At 42.2% G+C, this 26,425-nt stretch overlaps 1 protein-coding gene across 1 annotated transcript in view; it reads right to left on the bottom strand.

Annotated features, from left to right (window-relative positions):
* LOC112227509 (piezo-type mechanosensitive ion channel component 2) overlaps nucleotides 1–26,425 on the bottom strand; it is a 149,633-nt gene that overhangs the window by 76,188 nt on the left and 47,020 nt on the right. Inside the window, exons 3-4 of the mRNA XM_042308822.1 lie at nucleotides 26,001–26,126; nucleotides 14,160–14,202 (exon numbers count right to left, since the gene is read on the bottom strand). Of these exons, the coding sequence (XP_042164756.1) occupies nucleotides 14,160–14,202; nucleotides 26,001–26,126 (169 nt within the window). The remainder of the gene's footprint in view (nucleotides 1–14,159; nucleotides 14,203–26,000; nucleotides 26,127–26,425) is intronic.

Below are 26,425 nucleotides of genomic sequence, written 5' to 3'. Positions count from 1 at the left end.
ATCAATCTACATACAATACACCATAATGACAAAACGAAACTCTTTTCTTTTTTTTAGCTAAATTCTTACAAATAAAAAACTGATATCACATTTACATAAGTATTCAGACTCTTTACTTTGCTGAAGCACCTATAGCAGCAATTACAGCCTTGAGTCTTGGGTACGAAGCTACAAGCTTGGCACACCTGTATTTGGGGAGTTTCTCCCATTCTTCTCTGCAGATCCATCAAGCTCTATCAGGTTGGATGGGGAGCGTCGCTGCACAGCTATTTTCAGGTCTCTTCACAGATGTTCGATCGGGTTCAAGTCCAGGCTCTGGTTGGGCCATTCAAGGACATTCAGAGACTTGTCCCGAAGTCACTCCTGCGTTGTGTTGGCTGTCAGGATGCACCTGAGCTCAATTTCGAGTCTCATAGCAAAGGGTCTGAATACTAATGTAAATAAGGTATTTCGCTTTTTGTTTTATATAAATTTGCAAGCATTTCTAAAAAGCTGCTTTCACTTTGTCATTATGGGGTTTTGTGTGGAGATTGATGAGGGGAAAAAATGATTTAATCCATTTTAGAAGACGGCTGTAACGTAGCAAAATGTGGATTAGCTGTTCAGTGGTCCAATTGCTTGGAGATAGAAGCTCTCAGATCTTGTTGGTACGAGACCTGATGCTCTGGTACCGTTTGGGTGGATGGAGTCCTTGGTAAGTTTCTGGGCTTTCCGTAGACACATCAGAGCTGGGAGAGCATGTAGTTCATCAAAGGAAATGGAGGAAATGTGAACACAGATCATGTTTAACAATTATGTGGATAAGTCGGTAGCCCAGGAGTTATGTGGCTGGGGTGGATTTAAGTATGGAGAAAAACAACCCAGGTTTAAGTGCTTTGATACCTATACTTTGAACGGATTGTCTGTAAGCCACGGATTTGTGCATGATCAGCATACGATTCTGATCCAAGCCTTTAGCCACACGGCTTCAGTAGACTGTTTAACATGAATACCATAATCATCAGCTAGTATCTCTCAACAAATCCAAATGTCCTGAATATCATGGGGACCTTACACGCACACAAAATGTGCTTTTGTTTATGGAAGCCAAACATAAATAGATAGCATTTCTGGAGATGGTTAATTGACATAAGCAAAGATGTATTTACGAGTGTCAGGGGGCAAGGTGCTCTCTTTATTTTGAGTTTCTGGAGCAGACCATCTCCTGCCACATGTAAACACAGACAGACAGACAGACAGACAGACAGACAGACAGACAGACAGACAGACAGACAGACAGACAGACAGACAGACAGACAGACAGACAGACAGACAGACAGACAGACAGACAGACAGACAGACAGACAGACAGACAGACAGACAGACAGACAGACAGACAGACACACACACATGCCAACTCCAGCTCCCAAATGGCAAGAATAAACTGTTCCTGTGCCATTGAAACTGTGATTCCTTCAAACAATCTGCCAACTGTCATTTAGAAAACCCCACTTTAACATACGGTAATATCCATGTCAGGTTGAACGACACACAACTAGAATGGTTCAAACGTAATTCAATTCATCATCAAGCTTCGAGGTGAACGATAATAACAAGGGAGGGTTAATGGTAAACGGTTGTGCCGCCATCCTCTCATATAGCATATAAAAACCTGAAAGCCGATGCCCTGGTCGACTGTTCCTGTGCTTAGGGAAACCACAGCTAACGGGATGATTAGGAAGCCAACACACAGACAGACTGCAATTGTCGACTTAGGGCCTTGAGGCCTCAGGAAGGTTGAAGGAAGGTTGTGGGAAGGATGAGCTGTTTGCAAAGTGACACACATAATGGCAGAGATAGGTCTTCACCAGAAGCCAGCATGGTTAGGTAACTGTTATATGGCATCCAGTTATAAAACACACACTAAAAAAGGGTCCCATCCAGTTGAGGAGGTGATACATAGGAAGGACAATGTTTTCTACTACTGTCTGAGACGCTACATATTTCGGAGAAAGTATTCCAATATCGATGAACATTGCCGCTAAAACTGTGAAATGTCACTCCGGCAGCACAAAGAATGTGCAGAGGGTCACAACACTGGTCACACCATTGGCCGACACAGGGGCCTAATGATTGAACTCATCCAATCACGTCCAGCATATTAAAAGAAGACTGTACCACAAGGGGTTAAGGAGGGTAGTCTGGATATGTTTACTAGAACTACTTCCTCACAAAATGGAGGACAGGTCGTGAGTATGATTCATTTAGCCCCGCTGTTTGCTCTGAGTCATCGAGCAGGGGGGAAGGAGGGAGAAAAAGCCACAATTCACAGGAAGCAACCAGAGGCACAGATGACCAAATAAGACAGTGCGACCCGTTTTTCTTCTTATACCTCTGTCCGTCGCTTGTACAAGCACTTTTTGGTGTAAGCCTTGAGGAACATGTTTAGCTTATTCATTCTCGAATACAAAAAATATATAGTTGTTGACTACTGAAGAAGGGAAAGTTAAAGTTGTGAATGCAACAGGTGACACGTGGTTGTAACAGGTGGTTCATACACAATTACAACAGGTGTTCCTACCGATCTGTTCTAGGCAAAATCTTGATCCCCGCCGACAATATCCTGCTTATCTGGTTGTCTGGTACTGTATCTCTCAGGACATTCAACACTTCCTCCTCACTTCATCTTTAATCCCCTGTAAATCCCTTTAACCGGCTTGTTTCAAGTCGGCCAATATGCTCTGGGCCGTCGCTAGACAGCAATTACGCCTTAATTGTTTGTACAGTAAACAGAGGACGTTTGGCGCGTCGCCACCGGCAGCCCTCAGAGTACAGCGCGGTCCTGGCGAGGTCCGGGCAAGGCTGGCAGCGTCCACAGAGTACCACAGACCGTCGGGCACACTGTTGGGCCAAGAGAAACAGGGCAGCACAGTGGCACGATTCAGGCCTCGCATATCACTGGTTTATATTCCAGGCCAGCACCTGGCCGGCTGGCAATATCCAGCCCAACATTATTAAAGACCTGGAGTTTAACAACTGATTTGAGAATTATACATTAGAGGGTGGAAAATGTTCTGTGACCCCGTGTTTAACAGAAATACATGTGTAATTAATAGATTAGGGTATTTGTGGAGCAGTAGATTATACTCAAGAGATGTATATGGTAAATAAATGGTGGCAGCACTAAGTAGACTTCATTGAGGAACAAGGAACAGTCACAGCTCTGAAATAGTCCACCTGCTCCAACCCAGACAGCTCTTGGAAATCTGACTAGATTTATCCATCTCAGCTACTGTACGCTAGTTTGGGTGTGTGAACATGACTCTTTTTCCCCAAATAACAACAACATAGTATAGAAATGTCACAGTTCAAAGCACCATCATGCAGTGTGTAAACTGTTGGATTGTGTAGTAGTCAGAGGAACAGAAAGCAGACACTGGAGTCTTTGAGTGCGCTGGGTTTCACCACGTAAAACGTTTCACAGACTAAACAGTAGTCGTTACAAAATCAAACCACATCTGGAGATATTCCCTGATTCTATCAGGGAATAGGATTCTAGAAATGTTGCACAATACTCAGCTGCCCTCGGAACAATAGTGAGGGGATGTCGATATGATAGAGAGGAAATCTTGTTTCATTGTAGACAATGAAACAAGAGTAAATAACATAAGATACAAAAGCCCAGTTTGACTTAACACGCACAAACATCAGATTGTGAACATGATCCTAAGCTTATCTCCATGTGAAAGGAAACAAAAGTGACTTTTACCTCGATGCACCAACCACTACAAAACATGGTTATGGGTATTATGGGTAGAAGGCTCCCAAAGAGGAATAGAGAAGGACATAAGTGCTACCCTGAAGCGACGATGGAGATCACATGACGGAGGTCACTTGCTTAATACATACAGTGCCTTCAGAAAGTATTCACACCCCTTGACTTATTCCACTTTTTTTTTGTGTTACAGCCTGAATTGAAAATGGATTTAAAAAAATGTTTTTTACACATCTACACACAATACCCCATAGTGAAAACGTGTTTTTCAAATTGTTTGCAAATATATTGAAAATGAAATACAGAAATACAATGTGCATCAGTATTCACAACCCTTTCCTATGACACTCGAAGTTGAGCGCAAGTGCATCCAATTTCCTTTTGATCATCCTTGAGAAGTCACTACAACTTGATTAGAGTCCATCTGTATCCAATTCAACTGTTTGGACGTGATTTAGAAAGAAACACACATGTCTATATAAGGTCCTACAGTTGACAGTGCATCAGAGCATAAACTATATCATGAAGTCCAAGGAACTGAGAACTCAGAGATTGCGATGAGGTATATTTCTGGGGAAGAGTTTCAAACAATTTCCAAGAGCACGGTGGTCTCCATGATTGGGAAATAAAAAAAATATGGAACTACCCAGACTTCTTAGAGCTAGCTGTCCAACCAAACTGAGCCACTGGGCAAGAAGGTCCTTGGTCAGAGAGGTGACCAAGTACCCAATGACCACCCTGACAGAACTACAGAGTTCCTTGGCTGAGATGGGAGAACCTATAGCACTTCACCAATCTGGGCTTTATGGGAGAGTTGTCAGGCGGAAGCAACTCCTGAGAAAAAGGGCACATGAGAGCACACCTGGAGTTTGCAAAAGGGCACATCAAAGACTCAGAGCATAAGACAAGATATTCTGTGATCTGATGAGACAGAAATATAACTCTTTGGCCTGAATGCTATGCGTTATATCTGGAGAAAACCAGGCACAGCTCATCACCCATCAAACACCATCCCTACCGTGAAGCATTGTGCTGACAGCATCATGCTATGGGGAAGTATTTTCAGCAGATAGAGGGAACAATGAATGAAGTCAAATACAGGCAAATTCTTATTGACAACCTGGTTCAGAGTGCAAACAACCTTAGACTGTGGTGAAGATTTACGTTCCAACAGGACAATGACCCCAAGCATACAGCCAAAGCAATACTGGAGTGGCTTCAGACTTGAATCCCATTGAAAATCTGTGAAAAGATTGCTGTTCACCGCCACTCCCCGTCTAACTTAACAGAGCTTGAGAAAATCTGGAAGGAAGAATGGGAGAAAATCCACAAATACAGATGTGCAAAGCTGGTACAGACATACCCAAAAGGGCTCAAAGCTGTAATCGCCGCCAAGTGTGATTCTACAAAGTATTGACTCAGGTGTGTGAATACTAACAGTACCAGTCAAAAGTTTGGACACACCTACTCATTCAAGGGTTTTTCTTTATTTTTACTATTATCTACTTTGTATAATAATAGTGAAGACATCAAAACTATGAAATAACACATATGGAATCATGTAGTAACCAAAATATATTTTATATTTGATTCTTCAAAGTAGCCACCCTTTGCCTTGATGACATCTTTGCACACTCTTGACATTATCTCAACCAGCTTCATGAGGTAGTCACCTGGAATGCATTTCAATTAACAGGTGTGCATTGTTAAAAGTTAATTTGTGGAATTTCTTTCCTTCTTTGAGCCAATCAATTTTGTTGTGACAAGGTAGCAGTGGTATATAGAATATAGCCTTGTTTGGTAAAATACCAAGTCCATATTATGGCAAGAACAGCTCAAATAATCAAAGAGAAACGAAAGTCCATCATTACTTTAAGACATAAAGGTCAGTCAATACGGAACATTTAAAAAATGTTAAAAGTTTCTTCAAGTGCAGTCGCAAAAACCATCAGAGTTACCTCTGCTGCAGAGGATAAGTTCATTAGAGTTACCAGCCTCAGCAATTGCAGCCCAAATAAATGCTTCACATAGTTCAAGTAACAGACACATCTCAACGTCAACTGTTCAGAGGAATCTGCGTGAATCAGGGCTTCATGGTCGAATTGCTGCAAAGAAACCACAACTAAAGAACATCAATAACAAGAAGAGACTTGCTTCTTCCTAGGTTTTGGCCTTTCTAGGGAGTTTTTCCTAGCCACCGTGCTTCTACACCTGCATTGCTTGCTGTTTGGGGTTTTAGGCTGGGTTTCTGTACAGCACTTTGAGATATCAGCTGATGTAAGAAGGGCTATATAAATACATTTGATTTGATTTGATTAGACACGTGAAAATCTGTAATTTGGTTTGACGAGTCCTAATTTGAGATTTTTGTCTCCAACCACCGTGTCTTTGTGAGATGCAGAGTAGGTGAACAGACGATATCCGCATGTGTGGTTCCCACCATGAGGCATGGAAAAGGAGGCGTGGTGGTGTGGGGGTGCATTGCTGGTGACACTGTCAGTAATTTATTTAGAATTCAAGGCACACTTAACCAGCATGGCTACCACAGCATTCTACAGCGATACGCCATCCCATCTGGTTTGCGGTTAGTCGCACTATATCATTTGTTTTTCAACAGGACACTTCCAGGCTGTGTAAGGGCTATTTGACCAAGGAGAGTAATGGAGTGCTGCATCAGATGACCTGGCCTCCACAAGGCAGAGGGTGGCTACTTTGAAGAATCTAATATCTAAAATATATTTAGATATATTTTCACACTTTTTTGGTTACTACATGATTACATATGTGTTATTTCATAGTTTTTATGTCTTCACTGTTATTCTACAATGTAGTAAAACAGTAAAATAAAGAACAACCCTTGAATGAGTAGGTGTGTCCAAACCTTCGACTGGAACTGTATGTAAATGAGATATTTCTGTTTCATTTTCATTAAATTTGCAAACATTTCTAAACATGTTTACACTTTGTCATCATGGGGCATTGTTTGTAGATGGGTGAGAAATAAAATGTTTTATCCATATTGAATTCAGGCTGTAACACAACAAAATGTGGAATAAGTCTCGGGGTATGAATACTTTCTGAAGGCACTGTACAGTACATTCCTCTCAACAAATCTCCATTCTCATGTGGTTATTCTAGGTGCAACACATTTCCTATGGGAACCAGTGACCACATTTCAAGCTTTTATGCCCATTGTTAGTAAGAAATCTTTCCTGCAGAAAATAAACCATTTATGTAGACCAGCTTGACCGACTCTGCCAAGGAAAGAAACAATGAAATACAAAATGAGATGGGTAAATTCCACGCTGTTATTCCCCTCACTGTTGCGTCACACGGTTGAACGTCAGCCAAGAGGACCCAGCTCATTCCAAGCCAATTCATCTCACTCTACTGAGGGGAACACAACAGCAACTGTGCGTTACAGTGAATACATCAAAGTCAAACTTAAATCTAGTTAAGTTTTTAATTTGACAGAAAGGGTTGTCCTTTTTTATAAACCTAGAAATGTGGATGCCAGACACTGATGTTGACCCTGACAGAAAGGTCTTTGTTACACAGAAATCGACATGATAGACAGTGACGTTTCCTCTCCTCTCCACAGTCTGAATCAGCTACTGTCTGACTGTTAGTTAAGGGCTTGTAAGTAAGTATTTCACGGTGATACCTGTTGTATTTGGCGCATGTGACGATTTTGATTAACACTAACGTATTGTGCTGATAACAGAGCAGACAGACAGACAGACGGTCATATTACGTAAACTACTAATACTACTGGTTGGCTATAGGCTCCAGTCAGGTACATGGCTCATACCGAAGCCCCATCCTCCTGCCAAACACACACACTCACAACCTCTTCCCAGCCAGCCAGGTTAAATTACAATCAAAATGGTGTAACGATTGTCTTCGGGTGAAAGAGAGGAGGACCAAGATGCAACATGATGATAATCCATATTTAATGGGAATACTTAAACACCGAACAAAAACAACAAACCGACAAACGGAACAAAGACGAAACAGTCCCGTAACATGAACACTAAACACTGGAACAGGAACAATCACCCACAAAATACCCAAAGAATATGGCTGCCTAAATATGGTTCCCAATCAGAGACAACGATAGACAGCTGCCTCTAATTGAGAACCAATCTAGGCAACCATAGACTTACAAAAACACCTAGAATAGAAAACACCCCCATAAACATACAAAACCCCTAGAGAAGAGAAAAACACACACATCACCCATGTCACACCCTGACCTAACCAAAATAACAAAGAAAACAAAGAATACTAAGGTCAGGGTGTGACAAATGGGGCAAAGCTGGAATGGCGTAACTACCGAAAAGTACTGTAGTTCAGACACACTGCTTCGCAGTGAAATAATATGACAGACTAGTAGTCAATGAAGACTAGGCCAATAACCAGTATCAAGAAAATAAAGATTTACACATTTACACCTGGCCTCATACACTTGAGAGTGTGACTAACAACCTTTCCACAAAATAACATAGACATTCTGATTCATTTTTTATGTAACACAAAAAAGTTGATTTCCCCAAGATTCTTTGATAAGTCCCCAGGAAAGGACACTAGTGTCACATTCATTTGAAGCTTCCTTTGTCTGTAATGGTCCTCCCTCATTACAGTCGCTCCCAGTCTCACTTTCCAGTGCTGTATGTCATGTGAAACAGGAGCTCCATTAAGGGGCTAGGCCACTCCAGAGCCGGGTGTAAGTAGGACCCATCACTCAGTGGGCTCCACAGGCTCCTGTCTGGTACACATTCATCACTGTCACTCAACTGTCTCCCAGACTCCCACAAAGCAACAGGAGGAGAGGCGCCGTAGCAGCAGCATCAGGGCTGAGACAGACCAGAGCGGGAGAGACTACAAGAACACAGCTGACGCTTAAACCAACTTTAAACCTAAAACTGACACTTACCTTAACCCTAACCTTAACCATACTCTTAACCCTAAACCTAAACCTAAACCTAAACTTAATGGAATACTTCGGGATTTTAGCAATGATGCCCTTTATCTACTTCCCCAGAGACAGATGAACTAGGGGATACCATTTGTATGTCTCGGTGTCCAGTAAGAAGGAAGTTAGAGGTAGTTTCAAAAGCCATTGCTAACTGCTAGCATGCTAGTAGATACTCATAGACTTCCTGTCAATGGGTATCTGCTAGCGTGCTCGTAGAGGCCAATAGACTTCCCGTCAATGGGTATCTGCTAGCGTGCTCGTAGAGGCCAATAGACTTCCCGTCAATGGGTCTGCTCTGCCAATAGCGTGCTCAATGGGTATCTGCTAGCGTGCCAATAGACTTCCCGTCAATGGGTATCTGCTAGCGTGCTCGTAGAGGCCAATAGACTTCCCGTCAATGGGTATCTGCTAGCGTGCTCGTAGAGGCCAATAGACTTCCCGTCAATGGGTATCTGCTAGCGTGCTCGTAGAGGCCAATAGACTTCCCGTCAATGGGTATCTGCTAGCGTGCTCGTAGAGGCCAATAGACTTCCAGTCAATGGGTATCTGCTAGCGTGCTCGTAGAGGCCAATAGACTTCCCGTCAATGGGTATCTGCTAGCGTGCTCGTAGAGGCCAATAGACTTCCCGTCAATGGGTATCTGCTAGCGTGCTCGTAGAGGCCAATAGACTTCCCGTCAATGGGTATCTGCTAGCGTGCTCGTAGAGGCCAATAGACTTCCCGTCAATGGGTATCTGCTAGCGTGCTCGTAGAGGCCAATAGACTTCCCGTCAATGGGTATCTGCTAGCGTGCTCGTAGAGGCCAATAGACTTCCCGTCAATGGGTATCTGCTAGCGTGCTCGTAGAGGCCAATAGACTTCCCGTCAATGGGTATCTGCTAGCGTGCTCGTAGAGGCCAATAGACTTCCAGTCTTGAACCTGTGAGAACTGTGTTTACAGTGTGACATCATAAGTTGAGCAAATATCTGTTATAAATCTGCTATTAGTGTGCAAATGGTCAGGCATATTTGCCAAATGATATCAACAAGACCATTAGGCTAAGCCCCATATGTCACCAGAAGTAGTCAAAACACTGACGAGCCATCTTTCTGTCCAGCTAATTTCACAGACAGACACAGACGGACAGACGGACAGACAGACAGACAGACGGACGGACGGACAGACAGACAAACTGACAGAGAGGACCATGGAGAGGGCTGTTATAGTTACCACCCAACGAGCCTTGCTGGGAACTCCCTCTCTCCCAGACAAAATTACAATATCACTGTATCCAACACCTGAGGAATGCCAGCAGCTTCCCTCATGGTGGCATTACCGTGACTCTAAACATTCGGGTTGGCTCTTTCCCCCATTTGCTGTTTCTTTAACCCAGTAACCAGTAACACTTTCCAATGCTTGGAAGGTGACATCACCGCACCTGTAGCTATGGATCACCTCGGGAACCCCGAAATGGCTCTGCTAGTTAGCCTGGCACACAGACGCAGCACAGCGCAGAAGACTGGGCAAATTTACTATGTTTACGCCACACATGCTGTAAGGATATGTGCGAAAGTTATACAACCATAATTTCTGTGAACCCGGCGGCCGCACCAACCAGCCGATGCTGGGAAAATAAACGGCCACTTCAATCCGTCATGACACAATGTAGTAAAGGTGCAGACTTGAAAAAAAACACAAAATCTCTGGTTTGTTGAGTCTATTATTTTACGGCTAGCCTTTCTTTCAAACCATAGCTGGGGAAGAAGCATGTATGCAATGACTGTACAAATGAATGGACAAAGCCATTGATCAAGCGACACAATTCATTTCTATGTGAAGACTCAATAGCGCATTTGAAGCCAAATCGGTTAAGATGGCGTCTCATGTCGGAGATTTATGCAACCATAACATGCGCAGTATTAGCTATCGCTGTCGGCCTTGAACTTCGTGGCTTCAATGAGAGGGGGCAGTCATTCTCCCCTGCACATATCTCGCTTTGAGGCATTCGATCACATCAACAAAGCCTTGAACAGCATGTAATGACGACATAAGTAAGCTATATACAGGGTCAGTTCCAGGGTCAGTAAGGTATATACAGGGTCAGTAAGCTATATACAAATCCCAGGGTCAGTAAGCTGTACTGTATACAGAGTCAGTTCCAGGGTCAGTGCCAATACCATATTTACAATGTACAGGGATACTGGAGTGATAGAGGTAGATATGTATAGGGGTAAGTGGACTAGGCATCAGGTATATGATAAACAGAGTAGCAAAGTGTGTGTATAGTCAGTCTGAATGTGTGTGAACAAATTAAAGGTGTGTGTTTGTGTGTGTTGGAGTGTCAGTGTGAATGAGTCTGTAGAGTGTGCATAAAGTGAGTATGAGTGTGTAGAGTGGGAATAGTGAGTATGAGTGTGTAGAGTGTGCATAGAGTGAGTATGAGTGTGTAGTGTGCATAGGGAGTGTGTAGAGTGCATAGAATCAGTGCAAAATGACTCTGCAGATAGTGCAGAGAGTCTGTGTAGCCATTTTGTTAGCTGCAGTTGAAGTCGGAAGTTTACATACACTCAGGTTGGAGACATTAAAACTTGTTTTCAACCACTCCACAAATGTCTTGTTAACAAGCTATAGTTTTGGCAAGTCGGTTAGGACATCTACTTTGTGCATGACACAAGTAATTTTTCCAACAATTACTTAGACAGATTATTTTACTTATAATTCACTGTATCACAATTCCAGTGGGTCAGAAGTTTACATACACTAAGTTGACTGTGCCTTTAAACAGCTTGGAAAATTCCAGAAAATTATGTCATGGCTTTAGAAGATTCTGATGGGCTAATTGACATCATTTGATTCAATTTTAGGTGTACCTGTGGATGTATTTCAAGGCCTACCTTCAAACTCAGTGCCTCTTTGCTTGACATTATGGGAATATCAAAAGAAATCAGCCAAGACCTCAAAAAATAAATTGTAGACCACAAGTCTGGTTCATCCTTGGGAGCAATTTCCAAACGCCTGAAGGTACCACGTTCATCTGTACAAACAATAGTACGCTATTATAAACACCATGGGACCACTCAGCCGTCATACCGCTCAGGATGGAGACGCGTTCTGTCTCCTTGAGATGAACATACCTTGGTGCGAAAAGTGCAAATCAATCCCAGAAAAACAGCAAAGGACGTTGTGAAGATGCTGGAAGAAACAGGTACAAAAGTATCTATATCCACAGTAAAACGAGTCCTATATCAACATAACCTGAAAGGCAAGGAAGGAAGAAGCCACTGCTCCAAAACTGCACAACTGGGTTTGCATCTGCACATGGGGACAAAGATGGTGCTTTTTGGAGAAATGTCCTCTGGTCTGATTAAACAAAAATAGAACTGTTTGGCCATAATGACCATCGTTATGTTTGGAAGAAAAAGGGGGATGCTTGCAAACCGAAGAACACCATCCCAACCGTGAAGCACAGGGGTGGCAGCATCATGTTGTGGGGGTGCTTTGCTGCAGGAGGGACTGGTGCACTTCACAAAATAGATGGCATCATGAGGGAGGACAATTATGTGAATATATTGAAGCAACATCTCAAGCCATCAGTCAGGAAGTTAAAGCTTGGTCGCAAAAGGGTCTTCCAAATGGACAATGACTCAAGCATACTTCCAAAGTTGTGGCAAAATGGCTTAAGGACAACAAAGTTAAGGTATTGGAGTGACCATCACAAAGGCCTGACCTCAATCCCATAGAAAATGTGTGGGCAGAACTGAAAAAGTGTGTGCGAGCAAGGAGGCCTACAAACCTGACTCAGTTACACCAGCTCTGTCAGGAGAAATTCACCCAGGGCCAAAATTCACCCAACTTATTGTGGGAAGCTTGTGGAAGGCTACCTGAAACGTTTGACCCAAGTTAAACAATGTAAAGGCAATGCTACCAAATAGTAATTGAGTGTATGTAAACTTCTGACCCACTGGAGATTTGATGAAAGAAATAAAAGCTAAAATAAATCATTCTCTCTACTATTATTCTGATGTCACATTCTTAAATAAAGTGGTGATCCTAACTGAAACAGGGAATTTTTACTAGGATTAAATGTCAGGGATTGTGAAAAACTGAGTTTAAATGTATTTGGCTAAGGTTTATGTAAGCCTGTTGGTGTCAGACTTGTTTCTCCGGTACTCAGTGGTGCAGCTGTTGAACTTTTTGAGGATTTGAGGGCCCATACCAAATCTTTTCTACCTCCTGAGGGGGAAGAGGCGCTGTTGCACCTTCTCACGACTGTTTGCGTGTGTGTGGACCATTTTAAATCCTTATTGATTATGACACCGAGGAACTTGAAGCCCGGGATCCAGTTGCAGAGGGAAGTGTTCAGGCCCAGCATCTCAAGCTTGGTGACTATGGTGTTAAGCGCTGAGCTGTAGTTAATGAACAACATTATCACATTGGTAGTCCTCTTATCTAGGTGTGTGAGGACAGTTCCAGTGCAATGAAGATTGCATTGTCTACAGTATGGATCTGTCTGGGCGGTATGCAAATTGGAGTGGGTCTAGGGCACGTGTCAAACTCATTCCATGGAGGGCCGAGTGTCTGATGGATTTTGCTCCTCTCTGGGGTACTTGATTGATTAATTAAGGTCACTAATTAGAAAGGAACTCCCCTCACCTGGTTGTCTAGGTCTTAACTGAAAGGAAAAAACTAAAAGCAGCAGACACTAAGCCCTCCATGGAATGAGTTTGACACCCCTGCTTTAGGGTGTCTGGGATGATGGAGTTGATGTGTGCCATAACCAGCCTTTCAAAGCACTTCATGATCACATATGTGCTACAGGGCAGTAGTTATTATGGCAGGTAGTCTTAAGACCTCATGGGAACAGAAATGATGGTGGTCAGCTTGAAACATGTGGGGATTTCAAACTGGGACAAGGAGAGGTTGAGAATGACTGTGAATACGCCTGACAGCTGTTCTGACCATGCTCTGAGAACGCGCCCTGGAACACCGTCCGGCCCTGCGGCCTTATGAGCGTTGACCTGATTAAAAACCTTATGGATGACCCACTTGGGAAAACAGTCATTTGTATGCTGTGATGAGGGCTCTACCTGAGTGGTTCATATGGCAATGAAAGTAGATGAGAATGAAACATGGATTGTTTTGTTGGCTGCTGCGTTTTAACTTGCTCTAGTGTATTAGAGTGTCTGCCAAATGACTGGGTGTATTGGGTGAAATGTAATCATTCAGTTGAGCTCAATTGAACAAGTACTATGGCACTGTGCCATAGAATGGATTTTAGCGACGTACAATAGAACAAGTAAACCTTCTTGTTGTCCTCTTTGGGGTGTGGGAGGATACTCCGCACTTTACCACACAAACACCATGAAAATATATATGGGGATCAAACTGAGCTATGTACAGTAGATCATGCCAGGTTTGATTTTAATGTGAAAGCATTGGTCTCTTACCTTTCCAAGCCCAGCTGTCGAACCGACTTCTCCCATGTTGAACCTGAAAAGAACACAAAATATAGACGTCAAAATCCTCGCTCAACAGAGTGGACCATTATTCCAAACTCCTGAGGTGGACTTAAGATGGCAGCTGCTCAAATGGCAGGCTTTCATGAACCACTTTCTGTTATCCCACAGAGCCTCCCCATCATTCAACCTGGAGTGTTGACAACCTGAGCTCCATTAGAATACACTGAAAAGTTGAAGTTGTACCAATCAATCTTTGACTCGATAAACTTTCTATGCCTGCACAGGGATGCAATCCCAATTCTGACACCAATGTGGCAGATCTTTCAAATGATATACAGATTACATGAATAATTTAACCTTGAATCCAATGGTTTCACATGCACACTGACCCTCCTTAGGAAGGTAACACAGATCTAAACCATATGTTAGCGAAGGTAAACCACACACACACGTACACACACACACGTACACACACACACACACCCACACACACACACACACACACACACACACACACACACACACACACACACACACACACACACACACACACACACACACACATACACACACACACACACACACACACACACACACACACACACACACGTACACACACACACACACACACACACACACACACACACACATACACACACACACACACACACACAGGGGCGGCTGTGCACCATCGACAGCCACTTGGAACGCCCTCCGTCTCACAGTTAGTTGTCATCCTGTGACTCACATGACTCATGCATTTGGCAGACAACTCCTCTCTCTCCTCTCTTCCGCCTCTTTGTGTGTTTATGACACAAAACTCCGATGTCCGCCCGCACGTTGATTTAACGACTCAGGGAAAAACAAAAATGTTCTTGAAAGGCTTTGGACTCCTGGGCTTTTTGTTTACAGAGACAGTTCCAGGTGTGTGGAGGCCCCCCTCTGGAAGGGAGTTGAGAATTGTCTTACTGCCAAGTAACCAACTCCCAACACACCGCCCCCCTGCAGCTGATCTGAGGATAGTTACCCTAACGACAGATCCATGAGTCAGTGCTCAGGCGGCTAATTAGCTCTGTCATTAGCTTGTTAACTGCCTGGTTAATAGGCCCTACTCAGATGAGAAGACAAGTTCACCACTGGGATGACTGATGACCACTTCCTGTTAAAAAAGGAATTTAACTGAGAAAGTGCTGTGAAAGTACTTTCTGTCATTAACTTGAAATTATTCAACTTTATCAATAATACATTTCTTGCTAACACTTTACCTTAAGTTCCCCTTATATTTATGTAACTAAACAGTAACAACTGAAGTAACAACATTGTATTAACACGTAGTTACATATTAGTAATTCATTTGTAATAACATGCTAATAGAGCTTAGCCATTTCTCTAAAACACACTATCATCATGGTGTTTTTTAACAGTAAGTTTACAAACATTGGTTGTGGTAAGTATAATTGAAACTTGGGTATCATTACGGTAAGTGTGGAAATAAGTATAGCCAGTTATAATTGTAATGGCTTAGCAGATCATAAAAAAAGAATAGAATATCTATTGTTTACAGGAAACTCATTCTACAAATATATATGAGATTGGGTGGGAAAAGGACTGGGAGGGAGAAATATATTTTTGTCATAGGCAAAGAAACTCAAAAGGGGTGATTATACTAATTAACACAAATTTTGATCCAATTGTGCAAACTGTGAAAACAGATCAACAAGGAAGATGGATTACTTTAAATATGCTACTGGACCAAAAACAGATCTGGCTAATTTATCTATATGGGCCAAATAATGATGATCCACACTTCTTCTAAAATATATATAATAATCTATTGAGCTCACAAGCAACGAAATAATCTATTATTATGGTTGGAGTTTATAATACGGTTTTAAGTACCTCAACCTATCATAAAGGAAATCACTCACAGACCCTTTATAAAGCTCAAACTATACAAACTATCACCCTCAAGCACTTAAGGTGATCACGAAGATCATGGATACATTAGAACTAGATATACGTACATGGAGGAGGCTTAATCAAGCTAGCCGTCTTTATTACTTCCTAGTCTCGTTCTTGCTGGCAGTTTGTTCTTAACTAAGACAACATAATTCATAATTTGCTTTATTTTGCACAGAATAGGTACAGCAGATCCCCTTATTGTATTGGACACTTTCAAATGTACTTTTAGAGGCCATTCAATACAATACTCATCATTAAAACAAAAGCTGTTTAGATCAAAAGAGATTAGACTAATAAAGGAAATAGAGGAAGTAACAGAGCAGGTAGATGGTAAAGGAAACTACTATAGAGGCACAAAATAGGTTAGAGGAAAAACAAAAAGAAATGGAGGTAGTTATTCAAGAACGATCAAGTGTAATGTAATACAAAAATACAGCGAATTGGATGGAAAATGGTGAAAAATGCACCACATTTTTCTTGAATCTTCAAACTCATTACAAATGATGGAGTTATCTGTGATTCACCAAATGATATTTTGAAAGAGGAAGCAAAGTATTTGAAGCATATGTTTTCTTTTCAGTCCATTTCCACTGAATGATCTTAACTGTAAGGATTTCTTTCCTAATAATAATAATAATAATAAAATTAACACATTTATAGAAAGAACTGTGTGAAGGCCAACTTACAGATTATTATCTTTTTGAGGCAATAACATCTTTTCAGCCTGGAAAAACACCAGGGCTTGACGGTATACCAGTAGAGGGATATCAGACCTTTTTTGATGTACTCAAAGATCCATTATTGCATGTTTAATTACTCTTATACAAATGGTAGACTTTCAGATACTCAACAAGGTCTGATTTCATTACTACTAAAACAGGACCTAGGTGATAAGTATAAAGATCCAGTCCATTCAAAAAACTGGAGGTCTGTAACACTTGAATGTTGTGATGTGAAAATCCTGGCGAAATGCATAGCACATACACTACTGTTCAAAAGTTTGGTGTCACTTAGAGATTTCCTTGTTTTGAAAAAAAAAATGAATTGTCCATTAATATAACATCAAATTGATCAGAAATACAGTGTAGACATTGTTAATGTTGTAAATGACTGTTGTAGCTGGAAACGGCAGATTTTTTTAATGGAATATCTACATAGGCGTACAGAGGCCCATTATCAGCAACCATCACTCCTGTGTTCCAATGGCACGTTGTGTTAACTAATCCAAGTTTATCATTTTAAAAGGCTAATTGATCATTAGAAAACCCTTTTGCAATTATGTTAGCACAGCTGAACACGGATGTTCTGATTAAAGAAGCAATAAAACCGGCCTTCTTTAGACTAGTCTTAGTATCTGGAGCATCAGCATTTGTGGGTTCAATTACAGGCTCAAAATGGCCAGAAACAAAGACCTTTCTTCTGAAAATCTATTCTTGTTCTGAGAAATGAAGGCGAGAAATTGCCAAGAAACTGAAGATCTTGTACAGTGCTGTGTACTACTCCCTTCACAGAACAGCGCAAACTGGCACTAACCAGAATAGAAAGAGTTTGGGAGGCCCTGGTGCACAACTGAGTAAGAGGACAAGTACATTAGAGTGTCTAGTTTGAGAAACAGACTCCTCACAAATCCTCAACTGGCAGCTTCATTAAATAGTACCCGCAAAACACCAGTCTCAACATCAACAGCGAAGAGGCGACTCTGGGATGCTGTGCTATGGCGAGGCATACTATGAGCAATGTATGTGTTGCTGTATGTGTTGCTATCGGCAGCTAGACAGCGGACCATGAACCTTTCCTTTAAGGATTCCACATTGTATAGTGTTCCCTTGACGAGGCCATGGCTAAGCTAATAAAGAGGAAGGGGCACACGCGTTTGTTTCATAGACAGTTTACTTTCCGACAGTTTCTTGCTTACATCATGTGTACCTTTTCTTCTCCACTTCCTCCCTCACTCCCTTCCTCCCTGTTATTTTATGGTTATAATACAGCCTGGACATTGTCTATGAGAGAAGGCCACAGCGTACTGCAATGATGAAATGCAGCCAAACCAAGATCATATATCCACATGAATTTATGCTCACGTTAATATAATATTACAGACACAGATTTATGCCGGGCCATGGGAAAATGTCATGCGTGTTTAACAAGTTGTTTTTCTAACTACGATGCATGGAGGTTGTCTGACTCAATCTGACGTAGCGAGTCCAGGTTTTCAACGTCTGAAACTCCAGCCGTCACAGGAGTCATGAGGAGTGGGGCCTTGCGCTGCTTTAGATTTGTGTGTTTATATTTCTGGATGCTTATAGTAGGAGTTGCAAAAAACTGGGCTGACAGGATAGGCCAACTTTAGATTTACAATATAAAATTATTTTAAAAAGCTACTTACAAAGCTCTGGTAAAAAATAACCTCTAAATTTGGCTCGTAATGTTTGTCTCACAGGCTCACGTCAGATTGAGAAGCTCATCCACATTTCTCAAACGTCAAATTTCAAAGTGTTTGGTTATTTCTCTGTATTGTTCCAAGGATAAATTTGAGGCATTAACTCAGAATTCTTAAGGTAAGGGTTAAGGTTTGGGATAGGCTTTAAACAAAAATATCAAAAACAACTGTCTATCTCTGGATTCAAACATGCAACCTTTGCAACCATGGGCAGATGTTTATGCCCAGCCATCATCCCCCCCACGCCATAGCCACACCAAAGCATATTTGAGGGTAACAGTGCTCACTGTTGCCCCTAGTGGCCGGTTTCAACATACATCTCCCGATGTCCTCAGACATGGATGGACGTCAAATACGGACTTGTATCACGGGTGACCTGCCTACTAATATCCAGACAGGCAAACCCACAGGTGTTACTTTTCTTAGAATTCTCCATTAGTAAGCTGCATCTAAAGTTACAGTATAGGCCTACACATTACACGAAAGAGAGAGTGTCAGAGAGAGGGGAGAAAGTGAGAAAGAGAAAGAGAGAGAGAGAGAGAGAAAGGAAGGAGAGAGAGAGAAAGGAAGGAGAGAGAGTGAGAGAGAGAAAGGAAGGAGAGAGAGTGAGTGGGGGCTTTGTGGAGCAACGTCGTGGTCACAGGAGCTGTTTGGCAGCTCAGATGGGTGCAGTGGCTCGGGAAAATGAGGGAGAGCAATAATGTGGTGCCGCGGGAATAACGTAGCGTTGTAATAACGTCCAGGGCTGCAGGCAATAAGCCTATATAGCCCCCAGCGCAAATAGACACACACACACACACACACACACAAACACATATTACACACACCAGCCACAATTCAGCTCATTAGTGAAGAAACAACTCATTGAACGCAGCTATAATATTTAGTCATGGCATCAGTTCTCAAATACATCATTGTGGATTTTAAAACTGCAAATCCTCTGTGTATTTTCACCCGGTTGAAATGAAAACAATCTGTTACTTTTGTTATGAACAGTAGCCAATGAAATACACTAGCCATGTCCAAACCATGCCTCATACTATAGTTGTGTTAACTGCACATTTTTTTGTAATAATGATTTGTCTACCACTTAAATCACAAAATTGAATTACCATTCATGACCACTATTTTCTTTCATAGTCTTTTCTCTTTGATAGCTGATATGTACATATCTAATGCAGTAGTTTATACTGTATGGTGGCGACTAGAATAGCAGATGCAGCAACCTGTCTAGAAGAAGCCATATCTAGACTATAGTGCGGTGTGGTAATCCCATCTGGATATCACTGGGAGAAAAGCACTTCAATTAGACACAAGCTGCCCATCAAACAGTCTGGTGGATCAGCGAAGCCTCAGAAGTAGTAATTATAACATTTGTCTGTCAACAGCGATACAACGCCCCTGCTTAGATCACACTGCATACCTGGATTAGCCTAACACTGATTGCTGTACATAGTGAGTATAGCACAGATTCACTGCTACTTCCCCTTAGCCTTTCTGTCTCTATCTCTCTATGATGTCATGGTCACAGAAATGGTGGAAGTCACCTGGGTATTAGGTCAAATGGTTAGCTCAAAGGAGGTAGCCAATGAAATAGTGAAATTGAGGGATCCAGTGTTTCCATATACAGCAATGGGAGATAGGAAGGAAACAAGGAGGGAGGACAAGGAAGGACCCTCAAATAAAAATGCCAAAACCCAGGAAAATCCTCAATTTGTGACGTGTCAAGGGAGATGAAAAGAGTTTTATTTGCGATGTGTTCATTCGAGACAGCTTGCAACAGTTCATTTCGAAATAACAATGTGCAATTCAGAAACACCTGTGGCAAAGACAGTCTAAAAACAATCCCTCAACTCCCCTGGCAGCGGTTTCCTTCTGCTGAGAGGGAGGTGAATGTTTTCATATGGCTGAACATGGGTTATTTTACAGATGATGGCTGTTCAAGGTAAAACTATGCCTAAAAGTCTTACAGAACATCATAGAAATCTATTAAACCAGACTTCTACACGCCTCCATAATGCTTCGACAATGTAAGCAAACTGCGGATGAGACATCTTGTAAAAACCTACTAACTACCAACTACCAAGGAAATGCTTTCAGTTTATGTACATTGTGGGATTCAATTGCAATTAAGCAATTTGGGGGGGGAGGGGGGAATCATAGAAAGAGTTGGATGTATTAGCTATTGAATTAAGAGCTAATAGTGTTTTGGTCGAGGAACCGACATTGAGTTTTAGTGTATTTATGTCGGTGGAGGAGGACGTAAAACATAAAGGCCTCTTCCTTCCTGGAAGTCTCTTATTAATGACCTCATACCAACCTCTACTTCTCAGTATTTGACTGAAATATGTACCGGTACTCATTTTGAGTGCCAGTACTGTTTGTATTTAGGTGCAGGAGCTCCACAATACTTCGGAGATAATATTCTATAAGAGGAACAGGAGATCAAGCTGTAGAACATTTGAGGGGCCGGTCCTCAGTTCTAGTGAGCTCCTGCCCAAATCAAGCATGGGACAGACTGACAAACGGACGGACGCACACCTGGCAAATATGGCTGCCGCTTGCTCGCTGACCGACCAAGCACACATCCTAGTTAGGCTAAGTCAGTAGAGGGCAAAACCGAGGGGCCCACTCAAGGCAAGGCTGGGGCCACTTAATCGATCATTTGAAACGAGATGTTTTGCAGATTTCACCACTCTTCTCTGGTTATTAGTCGTGACAAGGGGTGAAATGCAGATATAGAAGATACGACTGAAGCTCTGACAGAGATGCCTTTCACCTCCTACCTCCACACAGCTTACTGTGGGACATGTCTACAATGTTGTTATTGCGTTTGACACATTGTTTACATTAGTAGCTACTGGAAATTGAAAGTTGTATCCTCTCCTTTGTAAGCCATCTGTACTGCTACCTGCGTACCTATGAAATGTGGGCCGTGGTGTTATATGTATTTTTAGAGAGATTGGGCTGCGCATCCTGGGGAAGATGATTCTTATCGCAGGAGACGCAGAGCTATTGACGACAAACACAAAACAAGAAAATAGGAGTCATGTTTTGGACATTTGTTATTTTTGCTGGCAGCTCTTCAATGTGACGATAGATGAAAAAGTCTTGTTGCTGGCGTCTGAACAAGCTCAACTGAGTCCGCACACAAAACAAAGGACTATTAATGCAGACAAGGCACACAGAGAGAACAGAGACGCCTACACAGTACACATACAGTTCCAAAAGCACTCTTTATTCTGTACCCGCTTCCTGCTACACATCTACCATTTATAATACTATTTAATAATAACAAAGAGAATGGTTGGCACGCAATAAAATAGACTTGTTTTGAAATGTACTTATTGAAATCAACTTAACTTACCCCACATTATGGATATGGCTTTCTCGAGGGAGGATTTAGTATACTACTAGAAATGTACTTTAGTATACTACTAGAAATGTACTTGTATTGACTGGATGCTTCACACTACTTTCATCTTACCTCACATCTTACCTCACATTACAAGGGCAGTTCTGTAGACTAAGCTATCTAGGTTGTACAATATATGTACTGTATACTTCCAGTAATTGGGCCAGTGTCTGTCTTCACATAGCCGCCCTCTGTCTCTCGCCACAACACTCTCTTTTAGCAGCCAGGGTCATTTTTCATCCCTCTTTCATCTCTGACCTCACCTCAGGTTGTTTTCGCTCCCTACTTCACTCCTCAACTTCCCTCTGCGCTCTAAGGGCCACACCGGCAGCGGCAGCATTTGCAGCTGCACATTTTTACGGTGGAGATTGAGATTTATCCCCTGCCAACAGCCATCGCTGAGAGGAAGATGTCATTTTTTGCCAACCTCACGTGGGGATGTAGTGAGGATATGTCACCCAACAGGCTGTGGAACGAGTGGAGAGGTTGATCAGTCAAATGTTCCTAAAGTTTTATTAGTGTATTGTGTTACTCTGAGGTCATGTTCAAAGGCCCCTTGGACCTGGGGGGAATGTAGAAACAAAGGAACTGTTGAACCATCAGATAACCCTCCCTGTGTGAAGGAGCTTCTTCTTTTGGCTTCCCCCTAGCTAGCGCTGTGATGTCATAGGTGGTTACTAACAGGGGTACTAAACATAATACAGAGCATCAAATGATGTCAGAAGTGAAAGTTAATATGGGCATATCTCACATCTCAAATAGCTCAATTGAAAGGCTGGTAATTCAACCAAATCCACGTGTGGGAAAACTTGCATTGCAACAATACATGTTACAGAGCCAAGAAAATACCCAAAAATGATGTAATCATGACAAGATCATATGAAACTCCCCTTTCCGCAGTGCAAGATTAGCAAGGTGTGAATTTGATGGACGCTGCCTCCCTTGCAACTCCATACAGCACAGTACATCCCCAACCAACCAGGATCATTATACGGTTCTCCTGTCAGCAGTAAACATCCCGTGACACAATATGAAATAGTAGACTCCACAGCTATGAATAGCAATAAAAGTAGGAATGCCGAACCTAGTGATAAACCATGGTGCGAAATACTTAAAATGAGCACTAAAATGTTTGTTTTAAAGCCCCATATGATGGAACTGGTTCCCCTCACTACTCAGATACAGCAGAACATGCACTGAGTTTACAAAACATTAAGAACACCTGATTTTTTCCATTACATAGACTGACCAGGTGAATCCAAGTGAAAGCTATGATCCCTTATTGATGCTACTTCTTAAATCCACTTCAATCAGTGTAGATGAAGGGGAGGAGACAGGTTAAAGAAGGATTTTTAAGCCTTGAGACAATTGAGACATGGATTGTATGTGTACAATTCAGAGGGTGAATGGGCAAGAATGTATGTGTGTGTGTGTGTGTGGAAGGGTCACAGTTGCTTTCCCTGATGTTTCAGTCAGGCCAAAGAACAATACTGAAGTATAACTCAATGTGTAACTTTAGAAGCATTGGACGTGGGGAAGGGTTTGTGTTTGGTTCACATAGTGGTAAACTTAGCTACCCATTAGAGACCATGTTCCTCATTATGATTCTGGTTAACAAATGGAGTCCAATCGGCTACTGTTGAGGATTAAGGATTGGAAGGGCCAGTACATAAGGATTGAAAGGGCCAGTACATAAGGATTGAAAGGGCCAGTACATAATGAATTGAAGGGCCAGTACATAGGGAATGGAAGTGAAGGGCCAGTACATAATGAATTGAAGGGCCAGTACATAAGTATTGGAAGGGAAGGGCCAGTACATAAGGAATTGAAGGGAAGTGCCAGTACATAAGGATTGGAAGGGCCAGTACATAAGGATTGGAAGGGCCAGTATATAAGGATTGGAAGGGTCAGTACATACGGATTGGAAGGGCCAGTACATAAGGAATGGAAGGGAAGGTTCAGTACATAATGAATGGATTGGAAGGGCCAGTACATAAGGATTGGAAGGGCCAGTACATAAGTAATGGAAGGGAAGGGCCAGTACATAAGGAATGGAAGGGAAGGGCCCGTACATAAGGATTGGAAGGGCCAGTACATAAAGATTGGAAGGGCCAGTACATACGGATTGGAAGGGAAGGGCCAGTACATTATTGTACATTACATTACTATTATTTACCCAGGAGTATCATCTATAGTGTCCACTATTATTTACCCAAGAGTATCATCTATAGTGTCCACTATTATTTACCCAGGAGTATCATCTATAGTGTCCACTATTATTTACCCAAGAGTATCATCTATTGTGTCCACTATTATTTACCCAGGAGTATCATCTATAGTGTCCACTATTATTTACCCAAAACCAATGTCTATAGTGTCCACTATTATTTACCCAAAAGCACTGTCTATAGTGTCCACTATTATTTACCCAAAAGCAATGTCTATAGTGTCCACAATTATTTACCCAAAAGCACTGTCTATAGTGTCCACTATTATTTACCCAAAAGCACTGTCTATAGTGTCCACAATTATTTACCCAAAAGCACTGTCTATAGTGTCCACTATTATTTACCCAAAAGCACTGTCTATAGTGTTCACTATTATTTACCCAAGAGTACCGTCTTTATATTGTCCACTATTATTTACCCAAGAGTATCATCTATAGTGTCCACTATTATTTCTGCTCATATCTGTTAATTGCATTCTGACTACGACTGACTCCAGCATTGGCACAACTTTTCACTGTACTGTGTTTGCTAGTGAATTTTCATCAGTATTTTGGAATTGTCCCGGGGTATTTGACAGAAAAAAGGCTGTTAACGCAGCCATTTACAACAGCACAGCATTGTCCTGTCTAGACAGGGTTTAAAGTTGATACATAGTTCAAACCTTTCATCAAAGAACTAGACTATTTACACATCGCACACAAAGTTACACTCTGGTTTTTCAAAACTTGGTGAATCGGTGAAGTTCCTTAATCGATTGTTTTCGTTCCGTCTTTTGACATAACACCGTGCACACTGACACTGGGGACGAGCCCAGACTGGCGTTTCAAGGGGTATTTATGCAACTTAAAGACACCGCCCTTCAATTTTTATGATTGTACTCTACACATGTGAAACAGACAGACAGCCTTCACTCTGAATTTTCGGTGGGGGGTTTGAATGCACTTCTGTCAGGACAGCATGGGAGTGAGGGAGTTTTTTGTTTTCATTATGTTTATCCCCATCTTGAGTGCAGATGTTGTGGCTTTATATTGCTACTCAGGGAGAGTTGTGCCAGTAGTTTGCAGCAGCAGCAACAGCGGGGCCTGTGTTGGGCCGCGGCCCAGACCGGGTTTCGGGTTCTGGTCTGAACACCCTGGTGTCGGGGCCAGTGGGTAACCTGATCCAGGCGTGGGCTGGGCTGTGACCTCTGCTCACTCCCACCCTGCAGCCCCAACCAGCCCAGGTGCCACTTACTGGGGTGGCTGCTCACAGAGTTCAGGTACTGCTGTATTCCAAGTCATTTATATCAATGTGGGATATACAGCATATCGACATGGAAATCCAATCAATCCATTTAGAACCAGCAAACAGCCACCAGTGGCATTAATACTGCATTCCTGGTCAAGAACATTTTTCAACCCCTAGCAATCCTTTGGGAAAGCATGTAATGTTATGGCCGATGTTAAGGGTCAGGTGTGAGACAGCTGTGTGTGTGTGTGTGTGTGTGTGTGTGTGTGTGTGTGTGTGTGTGTGTGTGTGTGTGTGTGTGTGTGTGTGTGTGTGTGTGTGTGTGTGTGTGTGTGTGTGTGTGTGTGTGTGTGTGTGTGTGTGTGTGTGTGTGTGTGTGTGTGTGTGTGTGTGTGTGTGTGTGTGTGTGTGTGTGTGTGGGTGTGTGTGTGTGTGTGTGTGTGTGTGTGTGTGCGCGTATGCGTGTTTGTACATTCCTACACATGTGCGTGTGTGTAAACGAGGTAGACCTGACATCACACTGTGCTGGGAGTGTAGTAGAGAAGGTTGATACTCACAGTTGAAGTTGGGTTCTAGGTTGTCTCCTGCTAGCAGACTGTTGACGGTGACCTGGTAGATGATGTGCAGAAGCAGGAAGGCTACACTGGTGAAGCACAGGGACTTGAGCAGGCGTCCTGTGTGGCCTGAAAGAGAGAGAAACATGATCATATAAGGTTTTTCAGATACCGAGGTCATTCAAGTGTATACTTCAGACTCACTGAATAGCTAACAAAAGTTAAATAGTAGTAGTGATGACTAGGCTACTTCCAGTGGTGGAAAAAGTACTCAACTGTCCTGCTTGAGTAAAAGTAAAGATACCGTAATAGAAAATTACTCAAGTAAAATTTAAAGTCACCCAGAAAAATACTAAATGTTATTGCTAAAATATACTTAAGTGTCAAAAGTAAAAGTATAAGCATAAATCATTTCACATTCCCTATAT

Source organism: Oncorhynchus tshawytscha, linkage group LG29, assembly GCF_018296145.1.
Source record: "Oncorhynchus tshawytscha isolate Ot180627B linkage group LG29, Otsh_v2.0, whole genome shotgun sequence".
Lineage (NCBI taxonomy): Eukaryota > Metazoa > Chordata > Actinopteri > Salmoniformes > Salmonidae > Oncorhynchus > Oncorhynchus tshawytscha.
This window is presented reverse-complemented; position numbering and strand designations above follow the sequence as displayed.